Source organism: Taurulus bubalis (assembly GCF_910589615.1).
Source record: "Taurulus bubalis genome assembly, chromosome: 11".
Lineage (NCBI taxonomy): Eukaryota > Metazoa > Chordata > Actinopteri > Perciformes > Cottidae > Taurulus > Taurulus bubalis.
In genome coordinates, this window is record NC_136599.1 from 15,396,998 (window position 1) to 15,416,873 (window position 19,876).

Genomic DNA, 19,876 nt, shown 5'->3' on the forward strand with positions numbered 1-19,876 from the left:
ACACGCGCGCACACACACACACACATGCATATGCACGAATGCATACATGCAGCGTTGATAGAGAGAGACAAATCATCACAGCTCGAACTGGAAAACCGTTTTACTATAAACCAAGCCTTCTAGCTGCTCATGAGCTCTCCCCTCGACGCCCGTAGGCCTGCAGTTTATCTTTCCATTCTCTTCCCTGTGAGTAAGTCACGGTGACAATACTGGCCTTGGTGTGTCTCAGTCTCATGGGTTGCACATTGCTTACATTCAGGTTTGGACGTGCAATCATTTCACATGGCAAACAAGCACATTTTCTTAGCATGTTTCCAGTTCTCATTTTCAGAGACGCCGTGAAAAAGACTTGTTTACTGAACCTGCTAATTAGGAAGCAGGGCCCGTGGACACCGTTACGTGCCTTTGTTTCTTAATCTATTTCATTGAATAGAAGAGTGCCGCTCGGACACCGAGAGAAGCAAGAGGTGGCAATGCGCATAGAAGTGGCCCGCTATACCACCAAATTGGCCAAAGCATTATTGCTGCAGTGGGTGGTTTGTATGTGGAAATTGTCACGCTGTGGTAAACGCAACGGTGGATTTGTCAAAGTCCCAAGTGTGATGTTGATGTATCAAAATGAATCAAAGCATTATGTCGCTCTTGTTATTCAGCAAAAAAAAAAAAAAAAAGCCAAATAAGATAGCTTTTTTTTCCGGAGATATTCGGTGCTTTTTTTACGCGTTGTCTTGAAAGATCTGCACCACACCCGCGAAGCCATGTCGACTGTCAAATCAATAGAGGCTCTATCTGTGTGCACATAATATCCCAGAGTATGAAGCGAACCCCGAACATAAAACACACACACACACACAATCTTAAAAATGAGGTTAAACATGACAAATAAAACGATTAGAGAACAGTTACGGTGCTGCCACACCAAAATCACCTGGAGGAATGTACATGCCTTGTGTATTGATGGTGGAAGGAGGATCAGGCTACTCACATAGCATCGAAGCTGTATGGTGTTTCAAGAGCACCATCCTGTAATCCAGAGGGTAGACTATATAAAATTAAAAAAGTGACCAAAATTTGAAGAAAAAAAATCTTTAGTTTTGTGTCTTTTGGGGGGCTGGATCAGTCAGACGGCGCTCTACCTGAAGCCTAACCTACGAGGCATTTCCTCTCTCAAAGGTCTAAGCAACGCCTCAGATGCTCGACGACATAGTTCATCCGATAAATTCCTTGCGATCGACATCAACCGTTTGATACGTGAATGTATTCGTGCTCTGGTCCAGCCGATAGATGCTCAGCACGCGCAGACTCCCTCTTCCATCCAGCTCCAAAAAAAAAAGAAGATGCGGGGCAGTGTGCAGCTCTGCGACATTTACGCAAGGATACCGACAGCGAGAAAATTGTACCGTCACCTAAAAACACATGAACCTTTTTATCAAACAATTATGAATGAAGGATACTCACTTTACAGCGTTACAATAAATCAGGAAAGCTGTTGCAGAACTGCAGATGTGGAAAAGACTGTGGAGAAACTGCGGTTGTCGCCATATTGTTGCTGCTATCTTCCCCCTCAGCGCGAGCAGTTTGCCTGCATAATTGATGACTCTCGACTGAATGTAAGGGAGTGTCGGCAAGTGCGTTACGTGAAAACGTAAAGGTCATCTAGGCCTGCAGACTCTAAACCTAAAGTGTGTGGTTCACAAAATGCAGCTCTCTGGGCTCGGAGATGAGCGCGGATGGGATTGAGCACAGAAATACACAAGGTTCCTCTGACAAAACGCATTGGCTCACTTTGTGTTCAGGCTGGTGAGTTTGTAATGCCTTTTGTCAGGCTGGAGGCATTCAGTCAGAGACAGCTTCCACGAGATACCTCTAGGTGAGGTTTTATAGTGGTTCTCAACCTTTTTTCAGTGGTGTACCCCTAACAGTGCAAAATCATTTTTGGTTGAAAAAAAGATGTAATACACAGCGCTGTGCCATTAGTGTCTGATTTAATATAGAGTATATACAATTATCTTCATAAACTTATATTTTACTGAATATTTATTAAATAACTATTTTAAAGGATTTTTTAATGGATGCTAATTTTTAATACACTTTTTTTGTAATCTCACTCACCCCCTGGAGTGCCTTCACTACCCTCAGGGGTTCATGTACCCTCATTTGAGAACCACTGTTCCATACATCATCATTCAGATCCTATTACATTTAGGCTATACTGCAAATAAGAATAATTGTGCTTTGTCAGATGCATTTATAGCAATGTTAACTATAAGTGGGTTTAAGATGTATTCAATTTGATTCCATATTTTTAAACACATCTCCAAGTAATTGTTAACTATTTTCATGTATAGCCGCTGCATCAGGCTGCTGCCTTCCTCCCGCACTCTGCTCATTAATATGACAAATTAACATGCAAATAGGCAGTTTGTATCTATTAATCTGCCACATTTCTTGTGTTATCGTCGTGTGTGTGCCCGCGCGTGTGTGCGTGTGAAAATTAATAAAAAGTTAACTGAAAATCATTTTTTTTAATAATTGAAAAAACATTTATTTTTATTTTTCTGTTGGTATATTATCTGAGATACAACAAAATAGTTATAACACTATTTATTTGACATGTTGTATTTTGTCACGACCGCCATCGTTTATTTCACATTTGACCTATGACGTCATTGGCCGGAAAGAACAGACGTTGTTTTTGTTTCGCGGTGAAAACATCGTGAGACTAAATGGACTTGACGGCGCTTGTGCTGATTGCTCATGTGTTCATGTGTTTGAGCGCTCTGACTTCACCACAGGAGAGTGAGTACAGCATCAAGGAGCTTTACAAATAAATGTAATGTTACTTTAAATTAATTGAAGTGGCATGTTCTGTGTCACGGTTACAGAGGAGCCTACCGTTATCTAGCGTATAAGTGGCCATGCAACATTATGGCCACTGTGGCGGTTGTCACAAGTAAGGAGCCATTGACCCTTTATTCTAACCCGAACAACATTTAAATTGACACTGTGTGACTTTAAAATGAATAGTAATATAACATCCAAAGGAACAATGTAATTAATTAGCAATAAAACAGCCTTGTTCTTCAGTTTTGCTTGCTGGCCTAACTTGGCCTGGTGTAACCTTGGTTACATGAGCACGTGACTCAGTTAGCTGATTGTAAAACGAGGTGAAGCTAAACACCATTAATCAATGGTGTTTATCACATCATCACAAGTTTCCACTACTTAAATTTACGGATTCAAATTCCTTGTGACAGTCTACAAACCAAAGATATATTATTTATAATGATATAAACAGAGAAAAGCAGAAACTCATCACAAGTGAAACTGGAGAATTTGGGGCATTTTTTTCTTGTAGTGGACTTATTTTCTGTTAATTAACAAATGTATTAATTGGCTAATTGTTTCAGATCTAATTTAGAGTAGTTTTATGTCAGAAAGGTCACACACCTAGAATGCAGCTACCGTCACACCAACTGCACCCAACAAAGTAAAAACCAGGATGTCATTTCAAATATTACATGGACATTTCTTTTGATTGTGTTTGTAAGGCTGTGGGCGGCGGCTCCTGGTCGGCCCCCCTGGTATGTCTCGTATAGTGGGGGGCCGGGAGGCTCCTGAGGGGGCTTGGCCTTGGCAGGTCAGCATCCAGATTCAGTCAAGGCACCACTGCGGCGGGACGATTGTCAGCAGCCTCAGGGTGCTCACTGCAACACACTGCTTCCACAAACACCTGTGAGTACAACCTACGCTGACTGACCTGCACTCGTTCTGTATTTGATAAAGAAAGCTTCGCTTCTAAGGGTCTAATAATTAATGACGTGTAAAAACTTGTGAGACATTTTGGTTAATTTGACAGCATTTTTCAGCTGTTCAAGATGTCTGGCACCCAACACTTGGATTTGTGACTTAACATGAAACAACCGATAAACTCCAATGAGGCCAAATCATCTGTGACCAATGTGCATGTGCCTGGTTTTAAGAAAACTATCTATTTAATATGTGAAAAGAAAGTAGGCTTGAAGGTGATGATAACGAATATTAAACACAGACATACCTACAAGGTAACACGGATGTCACACATGTAAAGGTTCATCTGGATTTACCATCAGGGAGTCCTGGATGTAACCAGAGGTCCAAATGAGCACCAGCTGTGTGATTGTGTTATTTTAAACAGATTCAAGCTCAGTAGTTTTAACAGTGAAGGTTGTGCATGTTGTAAAGATGCAACAACACACGTTTTAAATGTAATGATGGACAGAGAGATGCTCTCCCTGTAACAAACTGCACAGTTAGAGTTTTGGGGCCCTTGGAGATGAAACACCCAGTGGCTTATGAATTCAACTCTGAATTCAGACAAAGAAATGCTGCTGGGATTCGGCCTAGTTTAATCTAATGTTGTAGCAGTGTGATTTCCATTTATTTCCACTTTTTCTTTTTACAAAAGTGTTCATGTTTGACATGTTCTCCTTCTCACAATGTGTGTGTTAGAAAGTGTGGGTGCATGTGTTTGTGTATGTTTATCAAGATGTTAAACATATATTTTCTAATACCAGTTGTTTTTCATCTCCTTTCACACCACACATGAACAAGAACAGAGGTACAGTACATACAGTTTACTTGTACATTTTAATGATGCCAGGTGCCTAATTAAACAGTAACTAATGAAACCAACCTTTATTTGAGATTAAATATGTAAAATAAACAGCTCGCTTAGTTTGTAAAGGAAAAATCCATCAGTCATAAACAGTCAAGTGTATTCTGTTCTGTGTCCGGTAGATTCAGCAGAAGACATTTCCGCGTGGTGGCAGGACTTCATGCGTTATCCGCTCCAGGAAATCAAACCCAGATCCGCTCCATCCGTGAAGTCCAAATGCACAAGGACTACAATATCGTCACGTCTGACAACGATGTGACACTCCTGCTCCTCGGCTCTTCCTTCCACTTCACTGACCACATCCAGCCTGTGTGCACTCCTCATAATGTGACTCATGAGTTCATCCTCAACTTCAGCCACTGTTTCATCACTGGATGGGGGAGCAGCCATTTCAGAGGTTGGTTTGAAAACTCACTGATTCTGCATCCTTGCCGGCTTCTGTGACGGAACACAGATTCGCTGGGAAGGAGAACGGTACCACTTTACAACAAGACACATGAACTTTTCCTGAACCGAGACGTCCTTTGAGATCTAAATCTATTTAAAAAAAGAGATTTAGCGTTTGTGCAGCCCCACCTTTGGAGCCACAGAAAGCTTAATACAACTATTTTCTCCCCAAAACTTGTAACCAGATTTCAACAGTTCCCATTTAAAGTTGAGCCGGCCAAGATTAGCACAATTAAAAAGGTTTGAAAGTCACTATCATGTAAATCATAAAATCAAATTAAAGTAGTCGGTGAGGATAGCAGACATGTTAAAAAAGAAATCTTGAGAAAAGCAATTTCAATATTTAGACAAATGCCTTTTATCAAGGCTTTATTACAGATGATTTAAACATGTATTAATGTTTTGCAGATCCGTAATACATTTCAATTAAAATGGATCCTTCTTCTATAAGAAAGCTGCAGAATATGCGGCCCAAAAATAACTTATTGATAAATTAATGTCAATTGGAAAATGATGGATCGACATTTTATTTTAGAATGAAGAACTCTTCATTAATGATGTACCAACTGTAATGGAAATTTAACTTGTCAATCTCCTTCGGTGGAAAATAAATGCGATGTGAAACACTTAAATGTCGTTAAGTATTTATTAAACAGAAACTTGGAAATAATTAAGCTGAATGGGCAGAGCTCTTCCCCATAAATGGTTCGGAGGTCTGACCCGGAAAAATAGTTCACAGGAGTTTTATACATCAACAAATATTCTTTGAAATGCAGTACCATCTTGGTAATCTGCAGGTAAGCTGACAAACAGATTGCAGGAAGCTGAGGTGACGCTTATTGACCGGAGAACTTGTAACCTGATCCCCTGGTATGCTGGCCTCATCACTGAAAACATGATCTGTGCTGGGCTGGAGAGCGGAGCATCAGATACCTGTCAGGTGATGATACTTTAAATGTTGTTAAACTCGCTGCAGGTTTCATTTCAACAAGACATGAGTGCTGTTTGTGTGCGTGCCTTAGGGCGACAGCGGCGGCCCCCTGCAATGTTACAGCGAGGACGAGGACAGGTTTTACGTGGTCGGAGTGACGAGCTTCGGGATGAGGTGCGGACTTCCTCGCAAGCCGGGGGTGTACGCCAGGACCAGCAGGTTTGCAGGTTGGCTGAACCAGAGTCAGACAGCATCAGCGTCTGCTGAACACAGACTGCACACAAGACTGATCTGGGCTCTGCTCTGTGCTGCTCTGAAGTGGCTCTTAAACATCCACACAATCCGTCAGCAATAAATATACATATACATCAATCGCTTTGGATGTTTTTAGCCATGCATAACTCAAATCTGAACAAATAGAATTGTTATTTCACATTGAAAATTAATGTTCGACATTTATTTATGCGTAGTATTATTGATTACTTTCTATTAAGGCCTTCTTAATAGAGGGTTTGAGCCTTTAAGCCTTTAGATTGCAACGTTGTGACGTTAAATCTTCTGGTTGGTGTTTATTCTCCTCAAGCTGGAAACTTTCTTTGTCTTTTTGAGCTTTAAATTAATTAAATACCCCTTCAATGGGCTTTTAGACAGAGTTCTCAGAGTGTCTGAACAGCAGACTGCATGGCATAATGCGTGAATATTTATTACTAACTATTGTAACTGCTTTATTACCAAATAGAAACTATACCAGACAAATGTATTTTTCACAACCTGGCAACTCAAGATTTGTTATATATTAATGGCATGAAAATAAAACGGAAGCTTCTTGCAACTCCATCCCATACGAGGAATTCCTGAAAAATATACGTCAAACATCTCAAACACAGCACAAACGTTAACTGTAGTTGTTGAGTATTCTCCAGTCAGGACTGTGTGAGGTTGTATGCTGCTACAAGGTGCTGTCATGAACACCATGGATGTGCATTCAGGCATAATAACACACATCAGTCCACTTCAGATGAGACGTATTGTAGACATGGACAGGTGGTCGGGCATAGGAGGCTGGCACCGTACAATGAATGTAATACATAGCGCGCAAATATCTGGCTACCCTAACTGACCAGAATTAACACAATGTACAACCATTTTAATGAAACAAAAACAACTCATGCATCTAAGTACTGCAAACATACTGTATGTACTGAGAGCAAAGAAATTCCCATTTTCAGACAAACCGTTGTTGCTAGTAGAGCATTCAGTGTTCTCACACCTGACATCAGTCCCATGTAGGCTTACTTCCTGCTCCTCCTCAGACAGCACCCCCGAGAAGAGTGACGTTAAATGTAACTGATTGGTAGTAAATAGGATCAATAAAACATGCAAAACCACTAATGTTGTGAAGAACCTGTCAGCCAATGATTAAAGATACCTTTTAGTATTATTAAATGACAAGTTGCATTGTTTATTAAAATGTAAAATGAGCCGTTCAAGTTCAAATTATGTTTAATATGTTAATAAACTGTGCCGTGAAGACATTACAGAGGGAGTAAGCCCATTTTCATCGGATGAACTAGTAAGACTGCCGCCTGGTGGAAGGAAGAGGACATTTTCTTTTAATGCAACAGCCGCTTCCTGAAGTTTCCGGAGCGTTCGGAGGGAAAATAAGAACAAATTGCTAGAAATTCTGACAAAGGATTTTTTTTATTTGACATGAAACACATCCAATGACAGTGTGACAGTGTTTTTTGTCAAGTAAGACATGTTGTTAGAAGTTATCGCACCATTGACTAGTTTAGAATGTCTTTGCTGCAGCTCGACGATGCATAGTGAACAGACAGTTGTTGAGGTATACATTGTGGGCCCTTGAGATTTTTTTTTGTGTGAAAGATCCTAATTTCATTACCTCACATGTACATTTACATTTTGTGCTTAGAATAACTTTGGAGGTTTGAAATGCACACCATTCCTCACAACTGGACAACTGAAATAAATATTAAAATGTAAATGCCGGATATGTCAAGTTGCTTTGTCCATGTTGAGTTGCCTGTTCAGAGGGTTTTCATCAGATCGCAAAGCCGATGAAAACTGGTGATGACGAACAATTTTTAGAACCGAGCAGTGAGTGAAATGTTGGCATGAAAAAAAAATGACTGAGTTTCACACAAAAAGGGCATCCAGGAAGAAAACGTCTTCGTTGCAACATTGGAGGAAGAAAAGTCTGTCAATTTTCCCTTATTTAATAGCACCAACGTCTATTAAATGCTTGAAGGCCAACATAACATTATAAAACTTTATTAAAACTTGTCGAAGTGAAACAGTAGCAACAAAGCAATTATAACACAGCAGCTCAGAAGCTCTAATGCGCCCAAATACTGGCTCGCCGACATGTCATCAGTGATCACTGATGAAAAGTGGTTTACTGACGTGTTGTGCTTTATGTCAAGCTGCTTTCAAATCAAACCATCTGTTTGCAGAAGTTGTGCCGTTTTAAAGAAAGATTATATCAAGAAAATATTGATGAAACCCCTATAAAACATATCTGATTCCAAACTCGGATCGAAATAATTAAAATACAGTGGTGGCGACATAAAAGAAGAAGAAAAAAAAGGTTCAATATTTTGGGATAATTTTCTTACAAAAGACAAACCTTGTTGCACCAGTAAAGCCAAGTATCATTGTTGAACTGGACTCACACACACACACACACACACTCACACACTCCCTCAAGCGCACACACACACACACACACACACACACACACACACACACACACACACACACACACACACACACACACACACACACACACACAAACACACACTCACACACATAAAATGATATTGGAAAAGTGCACATTGTTCCTGCCAAAATAATCTGAAACCTTTTTTTCTCTTTTGCAATGTGATACTATTAAATTAACAATGCAGAAAAATGCTGTCAAGTATGAAAGATCAGTCAAGTTTTTATCGACAAAGTTCATATCCATGTACACATTAACACCAGTAATATTTGACCTCTAAAATACAGTATACAGACAACATCATCACCCTCAGTTATTACCTCCATATTGTATATATAAAGGAGGATTCTGCCATTTTTTAATCACGGGTTCCTTACTGATTGTTAATTCCTAATTTATTTTTATTTCAGTGTTACAGACATTCAGAAAAATTGGTTTAAATGGTGATGAAATGAGAAAGTCCGGATCGCAAAGGTTTTTGCAAAAATAATTCGACACCCCCCCTTTTCTCTCAAACATGAGATACGAGTGTATTATGAGTTATAAACTGGAGTCAGATTCCACGAGTGAAAAATGGTGGAATAGTCCTTTAAATACACGAACAGTACAGCTAGAAATGAGGGATTAAAACATAAAAAGTACAGAATTCCATAAGTTTAGTAAGGCAAAGTCCTGTCCTCATTTTTGATATCGTATTTATCCAAATGTCGACAGTCCGTAATCATTCATGTCACCGTGATAAAAAGGCACTGACTTGCCTTCTGATGATCTACATTTATCTAAATCAACTGTAACGCTAACATTAAGTGAAAGATGCTCTTTGCTTTAACGCGGGAAACTACACAGACTGAAAGCTAGCGGCTCACTTCAGTTCAAGCCAGGAAACTGGTCCATGATCCTGTCAAATCTCAACTCACCTGTTACGGAGCTTTCACTCGTATTACTCAGTCCTCAATCGCAGAGTCTCTCTGTCCACCTTTTAGTTAAGACTTCTAACCAATCCACTGCTGTGTGACGCCATGGCTTGTTACAGGTTTTTTTTATTTTTTGGCCTGCATATTGTCATTGACTGCATTCAAAATTAGCATGCGCACCTAAACACCAGGTATAGATTCTTCGTCTGAAAATCTGTGCATTTAAAAAAATTGTATTAGTATTTCACAATCATAAGAACTATCTAACAGACTGACTCACACCGAAATGTTTCTGCCCATCAAAGATAATATCCAGGTTTGTATGTTTATGAAGCAAGTCTTTCTTTTCCCACACCAACAAATGATTCAAGTGTATTTTTTTCCGGACATTTTGGAACGCGTGAATGCCAACAGCACGTCTCCAGTATGTGATGGGAGCTGATAGCCACGGTGCACCTGGTGGAGGAAGGCAATCTGTCAGGACCACCCCCGTAGGACTGCACCTCACTGGTGGCACTGTTTAATACTGATGTGGATTTGCTCTCACGAAAGCAGCAAACATGGGGGGTGTCTCTTTGAGGCAGGTGAGACAGGAAGCAGACTCAGAGGTGCAAGGACTTAAAGTGCAAGAGGATGAAAGTTCCAGCTCCTCTCAACAGTTTGAGTGCGCCATCCTGCCCTCAAGAATCAATGGGGTTAAAAAAAAAGAAGCACACGAGGATGAAGGGTTCAGGATAAAAACCAAGGAATGGAAGGAGGGTGAAAGTATGTAACTAAAAATGTCTTTAAAAACACGAACTGGAGCCATGAGGGAGAAGTGGGATGCACAGAGAGAATGAAGATTCCATTTCCTCCATTTGACAAGTGGATTTACTATCAAGAGGACAGAAAATATCCGCCCCCCCTCAGTAGATTTCAGTGAGCAGGTGGAAGCAAAGAAGAAATAGTTTCTGAAAGGGAAGAGTGTTCTCATTACAGTACTCAAACTGTACTTGCATTCCCACATTGTTTGGTGTTTTGAATGTGTATCTGAGCTTGAACATCAGGGTTTCTACTGAATGCACCCCAAAGTCCTTCTCCCTCACGTCTGTTCTCGGAGCCTGGCTCAGTTTTCTGCATTTCCGTCATTTGGTGAATCACATGTTGTAGGCCACGTAGATGGGGTCTAGTTGGTCTGCCAGGAATGAGTCTCGCAGGTGCATCCTCTGCTTCTCTCCTCTGGAGTTGATGGGGATCACCCCGGGGTCCACGATGACCACTACCCCGACGATGAGGTGGTGCTCCTCCAGGACCACGTTGGTGACGAGGGGCACCAGGTCCAAGGCCTCCTGCTCCGAGCCGCTCAGCTCCGCCACCACCACCAGCAGGTTGGTCCATGTAAACACAGCACTGAGGAGCAAGAGGTGTTCAGTCATGTGTTTTCTGTGTCACTGTGTGAACTAAAGCCTATGGCGTTTCTCATTGAGTGTTGAAGAAGAAAAACATAAATCATTAAAAATGACCAATTGAAGACTCTCACCTTTCTGCGATGCAGCGGTGTGCTCGGGACACAGAGGTCTCGATGTCGATGGGGTGGTAGCGTAGCCCCCTTAACTCCAACGTTTCATCAAGAGAGCCCACCACAAACAAGGCATCATGACGATCTGTGGCGTAGAAGAACAAAGGTATTTGACTATTAATAGCTACGGACTTAACTAGGTTTAGATGATATGAAAATCTATACTGAAATCCCTATGTATAAGGGACTAGTATTATATAAATATACATTTATGATAGCGTATGTCATCGATATCGCCCCCTTCAAGACTGGCCAAAAAAAAGGCTAAATTGAAGTGAATGAGGTCAACTTTTCAAATGTCCTCTCACCGCCGCTTGCATCCAGCAGCTCAGTCCTCTTGATGAAGCCCAGGTAGCCCGTCCTGGCCCACAGAGTGTGGGGCTCCCCAAAGCTGAGTTTGGTGTTGAAGTGATCTGCCTGCAGGCTCTCCTCCCCATAGATGGTGTAGTAGCCACTGGCACTGTGAGGGCTGTTCACCCAGATCTGAACCGGAACCAAAAAAAAAGTTTGTAGGTTTCACAGTAAATCCAAGATGTCACACATTCAAATGCATCGCTTTTTGTGTCGAATAGCTGCATTCACTTTGCTCCATTTGCAATTATAAGAGGACGATGTGAAAATGTGAAACGTCAGCATCTGATGATCCTCTGTGCCTCTCTCCACTCACCTCCCCAAGATGTGAATCACCCAGTGGGCCTCTGGTCTCTGGGTTGATTATGATGACCCTCACTCCTGGTAAGATCTGAGAGGAAAACATCAAATGAGAGTTTAGCTTTAGAGATAATGCAACCCCTTCCAGTACCTCTCTGGGTCTGTGGCCAGTGAGAGCATCACACACATGAGTCTTTTTAGCCAATAATCAATACTTACAGTGCCAGACTCCATGAGTGGAAGACTCTGTGGCGCTCCTCGTTCCACCAGCCTCACCCTAAAGGACACAGCCAAAAGACAGCCCGTCAATCACTCTGTTCGACCTGACCGACACGCCATGTTTGTTTTCACCAGTCGGATCATGTGACAATAGCAGTTGTTTCCCGTCTTACCTGTCGTGGCGCAGCGACTTCATGTCAACATAGACGGTGGAGGGGTCTGGTCCAGCAGTGCCCTGAGGATGCAGAGAGTAAAATGAATACTCGCGTAGAATAAAGTAAGCAACTAAACTAACTGGAGGGTACATTTTCAAGATTAAACATAGAATGAAATATGTATATGACACCCTTCAAGGATTAGTTGAATTAGGGAGTAAGTGTGAAGATAACTCAGTGTGTATCCGTATGAAACCAACCTGCAGACAGATGGCCAGGTTGACCCTAGAGCCAAAGGCGGTGCTGACGGCACGCGCCGATAGGCCGAGATCTTTAAAGAGCTTGGAGAAGGACTGCGTGAGAACGAGGCGAGGACGCTCCTCTGCTATCACCACACAGCTCCGCACACACGACAGATTCAGACCCCGAGCCTGGAGACACGCACGGCTAAAGGTTATTCACAGTTTTAACAGTTAAGTGCAGACTGAGCCTGAAACAAACATGAATTCAGCATCAGTGGATATTTTTAGCCAAAGTGATTTGAGCGATTATGCTATGCTGAACCACAAGTACAACCAATTCCACTGTATTGTGATTAGAGTAGTTACAGACATGACATTTTAAAGGGGTATGAGTGTGATTCTGACCTTCAGCATCTCTGTCTGTGTTCCCAAGCCTTTGGTGCAGAGCTCCATGACAGAATAGGAGCAGAATGTGTCTCTGATCTTGTACTGACTGAGCGTGCTCAGCCACAGTGGCAGCGAGCTCTCCAGCTCCAGAGGAGGGATAAGGATGGACTGGTGACCTGAGTAAACACTGGGCCAAAAACACACTTGCTACAGAAACAATACCACACTTACAGGAACAGCATCATGTGAGTGTGAGTGTGAGTGTGAGAGAGAGAGAGAGAGAGAGAGAGAGAGTTACCTGGAGAGGCACCACAGGACAAAACCCAGGCCACAGTATGGGTCCAGGCAGATGGCTATTTGACGTGAGGAGTAGAGCTCACACTGCAGCTTAATGGAGCGGCACAGAGTGCTGATTGCAGCATGAGACATCTACCGAGAAATAAATAAACTCTTGAAAACACTTTAGGCTGTCATCAAACTACACAATAAAAGCAAATCGGCTTTATCAAAGTCCCTCTGGATAAAGATAGTGGCTTCAGGTTCCATACAATATGCATGATGAGTGAGAGTAATTTACCTTGACTCCAGTCAACATGCCGGTGGTGGACACACTGAAGTCCAGGTAGGCCAGCATCTCAGCTGTAGGCGGTTTGTAAATTTGTGGAGGTCGCTTTCTGGGGAGATCATCTGTGAGAAGAGGGAAGTGGATTTTGTGTTATTTTCTTACTGGACAAAATAAAATCACACACTTGCACTGTCTTGCTCTTAAGGACAGAGAATACATTGCAACCTGGTAATGGTTCCGTATTTTTGTATTTGTCGTATGCAGCATCACTCTGTTGACTACAGGGAGTAGCTTTTAGTCAACGTTAGGTTTCCACAAAATAGTTAGACAAAGGTCAGCACCTGTATCGATGATCGTGGGCCACGTCTTGATGTTGACGCTGGCAGCAGCCTCTCTGGACCTGAGGATCCTCATAAGAGGCTGAGTGGTGAGGATGCAGGCTGCTTTGCTCACCTGTAACACCAAACAAACATATAAAGGAGTTCATTCAAGGATATCAAATGCAACGCTTTAACAGTGTACAAATCCTACTTTCGAGGAATCACTCAAATAAAAGGCATTTAATCATTGTTATACTTTATTGATCCCTGAGGTGAAATTCCATATGATTTGCTTCCCTCCAGGGAAATCACAACAGAGCTACTACACTGAATCTGGTCTCAGTTACTTACCTCGTGGCACTTTGCCAATTATAACAGGTCGCTCGTGGTTCTTTAGAGCGATATAATATTGACAAAAAAAAAGTGGTGAATAGGGTGAAACATGTAACTAATAGATATCGCCATGAATCTTCTACAGTTGATTACTACATGAAGACAATTGTTTTATATTTTATATTAAAAGTTTTCTGAAAATCTTTAAATGTGCAAATAAGGCATTATCTTAAAATACTGAACATTGGATAAAGCCTGGTCCAAAAATATTGTTTTATTTTGTTGACATATTAGAGTTAAAGGTTTTTACAGAAGGACTTTTGAAAAACCCTTTGTATCACTCTATAAATCAGAAAATACTGTCAACAACCATTTAAAAAAAAAAAAAATCGACATGTTTTTGGTGATACAATAAATCCGGCTGTGAATGACATATGAACAAACCCCTCAGTAAAAACCATCCGAATATAGATAGGAATGAAACTGGAAAGTTGATGAATGTAACTGCAAATAAAGTAGAGTTTTCTGGCTCAGATTATGACCAAAAAAACAAATTTTGAGAAAACGGCCTTTATAAGATAAAATATCATACATTTTGTAAGATAAGTTTAAAAGCTTAAACTAATATATATCATCAACTTCCAGTTAATAACTTACATTAAGACAATATTTTGTTGTATTACAAGATTTCAGAAATGTTATATCTAATATGCAAATGTAGCATTATTGAATGCTTAAAGCTTTGGTGAATTTAAGAGAAATCTACAGAACAAAGTAGTAAAATAAACACCTAAATGTGTATTTTGAATGTTTTCTTTTCCAATAGACTGAAAAAAAGACAAAATAGCCCAAAACCTTTAATTTGGTTAGAGCACTGTGCATGAAAACATATTTTTGCCTGGAGAGTCTCCCCTTAAAGAGCTGTATAAAATGAAAAAAAATTAAAACGTATTTGTATTCCGTTGTACTTGGATAATCTGTAGAACAGAAGCACTAATAATTAGAAAACCAGAGGTGTGCACTCACATCGATGATCATACGGACAGTGGGGAGAGTCGCAGCCAGGTTCTGTGGGTGGGGCGGCCTCACCGTCACAGGGATGACCCCCGCATAGAGACAGCCATAGAAGGCAGCGATCAGGTCAATACCTGCAGAGATAACGGCAAATTAAACAGCTACTTGTTCACTGTATATCAAATGGATAAAAAAGGGTGGGATGCCCTTTGTGTGTGTGTGTGTGTGTGTGTGTGTGTGTACCTGGGGGATAAAGCAGCACCACATTGTCTCCTGTGTTGAGGCCTCCTCTCTCCATTAGGGTAGCTGTGATTTTCTCTGCTCTCTTGTGCAGCTGAGCACAAGTAGCGGTGCACACTGCCACCCCCTAAAGCGAAAAGAGAGGAAGTACAGCTGAAGTCACCAAACAAAATAGATCACCATTAGCAAAAGTTAAAGAAATAAAAGGAAAGCATTATTTGTGTGTTATTATTAACAAATATTATGATAGTGTGTTTGTATGTGTGTTACCTTGGCATTGAGCAGCACGTATAGGACATGGTCCGGGTCAGTTTGAGCTCTCCATTGCAACGCTTCAGACAAAAACTGGTGCTGGTAAAGAGAGTGTGTCACCACATAAACATTAATAATGGTGGACTGACTCAAAACATGTTTTGCATACAAAAACACACACAAAAAACAAAGCTATATCTGTGGCAAATAATAATCCATTTAAAAATGGACACATGAACACATAAAAGCTAGTCAATATAGTGGCAATTCATATACGATCCAACCAACAGCCAAAAATAAACAGATCTCAGATATATTTATTCAACTCAAACAGATTTTGTGTGGAATAGAGAAAAGAAAACATATTCTGTGACCTCTCACACAGAGGCAAACAACAGGACTGTGTCTGCAGAATATTTTAGTGCAGGGTCATCTGCAACCATCTGCAACTCAAGCCACTAACGAGCTTCGGGCCTTTAAAACAAAGTCTAATGACAACTTGGACAAGCTTTTTAGTGCCTCAGTGTACTATTCCTTTGACAACAAATGCTTCAGGGGAACAATCCAATAGCTATTTGTAGAATTAAACACAAAGGAAATACTAAATGCATATTGTACATATTTATTTTACTATTAAAGCTTTAATTATCCATATCATTCTACGAAATTCACTGCTGCTGGTATTATTGGTAGTTATAATTTGTATAGTATTAATCTGCTACTACTGCTCTAATTAGATGTATAATTTCTGTCATATGGATTTACTAAAATGTAATCTGCATATGCATTTCATTCTGACCGCATGACCCTGGGAGAGGGATCCCTCTTCAGTTGCACTACCTGGAGTTTCTTTTTCCTGTTAAAGTTTTTTGGGGGGAGATTTTCCTTATCTGGCAAATTTGTGATATTGGGAGAAATAAGATTGAATTGAATATTAGCTTCTAAATAAATAGTCTCAATAAGCTGAGGAACTGGCCAGTGCACAGGATTGAAAAAGACAAGACGTGTAAAGAAAATCTGATGCCAAGTAAAGCGAACACGTAAAGTAACAAAAAAATCATAGTTCACACTATGACGTTCTCTGAACAAACAAACATGATTTACAGCGATTCTCTCTCTCTCTGATAACGGGTCGCGTGCTCAGGTCAACAATGAAATCAGGGGTCACATCGTGCAGACTGTCTGCCCTGAGCACTCATCAAGCCATGCTACACATGGGAGCATCACAGTGAACACAGCAAGCAGAGGTGCACACGACAATGTTCCTAATTAATACTTTCATGGGGTTTTATTAGCATAATGTGTAGCTGTGCATAATAAGATGGTCTTCAAAAGGTCACATATGGTAGCGGACTGTTTACAACCACTTGCTTAAAGTCTCCATTACTTTCATTCACTTAGATAAACGTCACTTAGTTTACTGCTGAGCTTTCGGTTTGGTAAAGCTAATAGGCTGCAGGCAAACTACCATCTTCAAAAGGTGAAAGCAGAGAGTCTGTTATGGGACACTGATGAACGTAAAGTGGCATTTAACTTGATTCTTAGTGTATTTCTGAATATTAGTTTAAGTGTGTGGACCCCTGCTGGCCAGGGAACCAGCCTGTACAGTCATCTCTGTGTGTCGGGCCAAAGCTGTTGCTGGAGGCCATCCGGCTGTTGCGGCTGCAAAAGCACATCTGACTGACAGAAGCAGGAGAAGCAAAGACGGGTGAGGGCCAGGCTAGGGCCTTACCATCATGGTGGGCCACATACAGAGCTAAAGCCCAACCCAAGCAAAGTTAAAGGTAGAACAACAACAGAGATTTAGGATCAGACATCAGCATCCATTTTTCTCCGACTGTTAGTGTCATCTTTAACTTGGTAAACACATTCAGAGCATTTACAGTTTATTTTAAATACATTTGTGTTTTATACAAAGTAACTTGATATATATAAGTTTGACCTGTAGTGTAACCTTGTAATTCTTGAATGATTCATATTAAACATCAGGAAATAACACCAACAAATTTCCAATTTCAAGCAATTTCATAGAGCCAGAGATTACAAATGTTTTGATTTGTCTGAATAACAGTCTAAAACATGGAGATATTCAGTTTACAATAATGTTAAAACAACCTCACATATTTGGCCTTTTTGCTTGACAAACCACTGTACAATTAATCGATTATAAAACATGTTGCACGTTATTAATCAACTAATAATTGATGCTCTAATATTGTCTGTAATATACAGTGACTAATAATAGCAACAGTATAAAGTTCATACAAGTAGAACATTGTGTCTTAAAGTCCAGGTTTTAAACTGTGGAAAAATAATGGTCCATTTTCATGATTCCATTATTAAACTTCTGGATATTATTCTAGGGTCAGTGAGGTCAAAGTGTGGTTCAGTTTTGCGTTGCAAACAGTACCTTTCGGATCAGATCCTGGTCCTCCACCACACCCAGCTCTCTGCCTGTAGCCTGGGCGATCCGCTTCCCTGCTACCAAGTTACCGACCAACATAGAAGCAGGACCGACATCCACTGAACAGATCAAAGACAAGTTTATTCATTGACATAGGTTCAACATTGAATTAGTCTTTGCCGTGATGTTATATTGTAAACATCAGTAGATATGGTTTAAGGTCGAGTACCTGGCTGTTTCTGCCGTGGCTTAGGCATGTTGGTAACACAGGTATGCGGGCACAAGAGGATATTACAGGGGTGCAGGTTTCCCTCAAGGAAGTTCTGCTTGGTTTCACAGATGTGGATACCTCCAAGGGGCGTCTTTGGGAGGGTGTTGGCCGGGACGAGTGCGAGGCAGTACAGGCCGACCTGGTGGATACTGTCGATGGCCTGTGAAGGAAATAGTTATTATTTAATGATTGCAAAGTTAACACCGTTATGACAAACTTATTATTATTTTATCCATTGCGACTTTAAAAAGCACATCAGATCACAGCAGCAACAATTGATACAACACAATATATTACATCATCCAGTGCATTAACAAAGACAGCATTGTGGTCATGCATTTGTTGTAGCAACTGCAGCTCGCAGTGACCACTTCCTTTATTCTTAGTTTAAAATAATTTAAAGAGATGAAGGTCTCAAGTTTAAGCTTGGCCTGCAGATTGTTCTAGGACCAAAGACCGGATTGGAACAAGCTTGTTTTGCCAGCCTCTGTACTGATAAGAGGCACTTTAATCTAAAACTTTGCTTTGCAAAAAGAAAAAAGAAAATGTTGCTTTGCAAAAATAAAAAAACTTCTGACTCAAGTAAGTAGGAAGTTTATCATGTATGTGATTTTACCTGCAGTACTCGACTCATCCACTGGAAGCTGTCTTCCTCACTGGCATCAGGCCTCTGCTCTGCTACTATCACTATCCTCTCATCATAAAACACCGTCACTGAGAACACAGCGATCCTGCATGAATGACAAAAGAGAAATGAGCACTCTGACACACACACACACACACACACACACACACACACACACACACACACACACACACACACACACACACACACACAGAGAGAGGCTGCAGGGTGTTCATGGGATTGTTCCGTTTGGAGGGATATACAACACAGGGGCTATTTCTGTTATTTACCAATAAAATATCACAAAATGATTATTGATGTGCATCCATGGACCGTTATGTGATGAACTTGTACACAAACACAAAGCACACTGGCTCACAAGGAGCAGTCAGTGACTCACCTTCCCCTGTAAACTGTTTTGACAGGCTCCACTGCCAGCGCAGTGGCCACCAGGTCGTCTGCATTGTGGCGTCGTCCGCTCACCATCAGCAGCCCCTCGATCTTTCCCACAACAAACACCAGACTGCCCTGTGAAGCAAACAGTTTAACTCAGTAAGGAAAACCAAACTCTCATTTATTTCTAAAGTGAAGTTTTTATTTCACTGTGTGTGTGTGTGTGTATTTTTTATTTTATTTTACCGGTCCAACAAATCCAAGCAGACCAGTCCGGGAGAAGGGAATTTCTCCTATGGGTGCTCCGGCTTGGTTGACAGGGATCACCTACAAGATAGCAGATAAATCAAAGATTAGACTAAAATTCATTATATATTAATCATAATATATTAATTATAATTGTGATATACTGAAGAGTTTATATTGCCATGACAAATATTTAAATTAAAAAAATGTAATACACAGAAACACACCCAGGGGCTTGTGAGAATAATTGGGAGGTTGAAGACAATACAACAGTTTCATGAAGACTGTGGCTCCACCTAGTGAATAATTTAA

General features: G+C 40.8%; 2 protein-coding genes across 3 annotated transcripts in view; one reads left to right on the forward strand and one right to left on the reverse strand.

Annotated features, from left to right (window-relative positions):
* Positions 1 to 2,726: 2,726 nt before the first annotated feature.
* Positions 2,727 to 7,386, forward strand: LOC306743306 (transmembrane protease serine 11D; the record flags this gene model as incomplete). Its single annotated transcript, XM_079225810.1, has 6 exons — positions 2,727 to 2,799; positions 3,552 to 3,735; positions 4,780 to 5,054; positions 5,902 to 6,044; positions 6,127 to 6,262; positions 7,349 to 7,386. The coding sequence occupies 6 exons, from the start codon at positions 2,727 to 2,729 to the stop codon at positions 7,384 to 7,386; spliced, it is 849 nt and encodes a 282-aa protein (XP_079081936.1).
* A 925-nt stretch (positions 7,387 to 8,311) lies between these two features.
* The window catches only part of dip2ba (disco-interacting protein 2 homolog Ba), a gene marked incomplete at its 5' end in the record, with an annotated part of 37,216 nt that continues 25,651 nt past the window's right edge, over positions 8,312 to 19,876 (reverse strand). For both annotated transcript variants that reach the window (XM_079226669.1, XM_079226668.1), the window contains 19 exons: positions 8,312 to 11,078; positions 11,209 to 11,332; positions 11,556 to 11,730; positions 11,915 to 11,989; positions 12,118 to 12,175; positions 12,291 to 12,352; positions 12,533 to 12,703; positions 12,920 to 13,088; positions 13,200 to 13,330; positions 13,479 to 13,588; positions 13,808 to 13,919; positions 15,146 to 15,267; positions 15,377 to 15,500; positions 15,644 to 15,724; positions 18,036 to 18,148; positions 18,259 to 18,460; positions 18,917 to 19,031; positions 19,326 to 19,453; positions 19,565 to 19,645. In XM_079226669.1, coding sequence (XP_079082795.1) covers positions 10,826 to 11,078; positions 11,209 to 11,332; positions 11,556 to 11,730; positions 11,915 to 11,989; positions 12,118 to 12,175; positions 12,291 to 12,352; positions 12,533 to 12,703; positions 12,920 to 13,088; positions 13,200 to 13,330; positions 13,479 to 13,588; positions 13,808 to 13,919; positions 15,146 to 15,267; positions 15,377 to 15,500; positions 15,644 to 15,724; positions 18,036 to 18,148; positions 18,259 to 18,460; positions 18,917 to 19,031; positions 19,326 to 19,453; positions 19,565 to 19,645 — 2,406 coding nt within the window. In that variant the 3' untranslated portion in view covers positions 8,312 to 10,825. The remainder of the gene's footprint in view (positions 11,079 to 11,208; positions 11,333 to 11,555; positions 11,731 to 11,914; positions 11,990 to 12,117; positions 12,176 to 12,290; positions 12,353 to 12,532; positions 12,704 to 12,919; positions 13,089 to 13,199; positions 13,331 to 13,478; positions 13,589 to 13,807; positions 13,920 to 15,145; positions 15,268 to 15,376; positions 15,501 to 15,643; positions 15,725 to 18,035; positions 18,149 to 18,258; positions 18,461 to 18,916; positions 19,032 to 19,325; positions 19,454 to 19,564; positions 19,646 to 19,876) is intronic.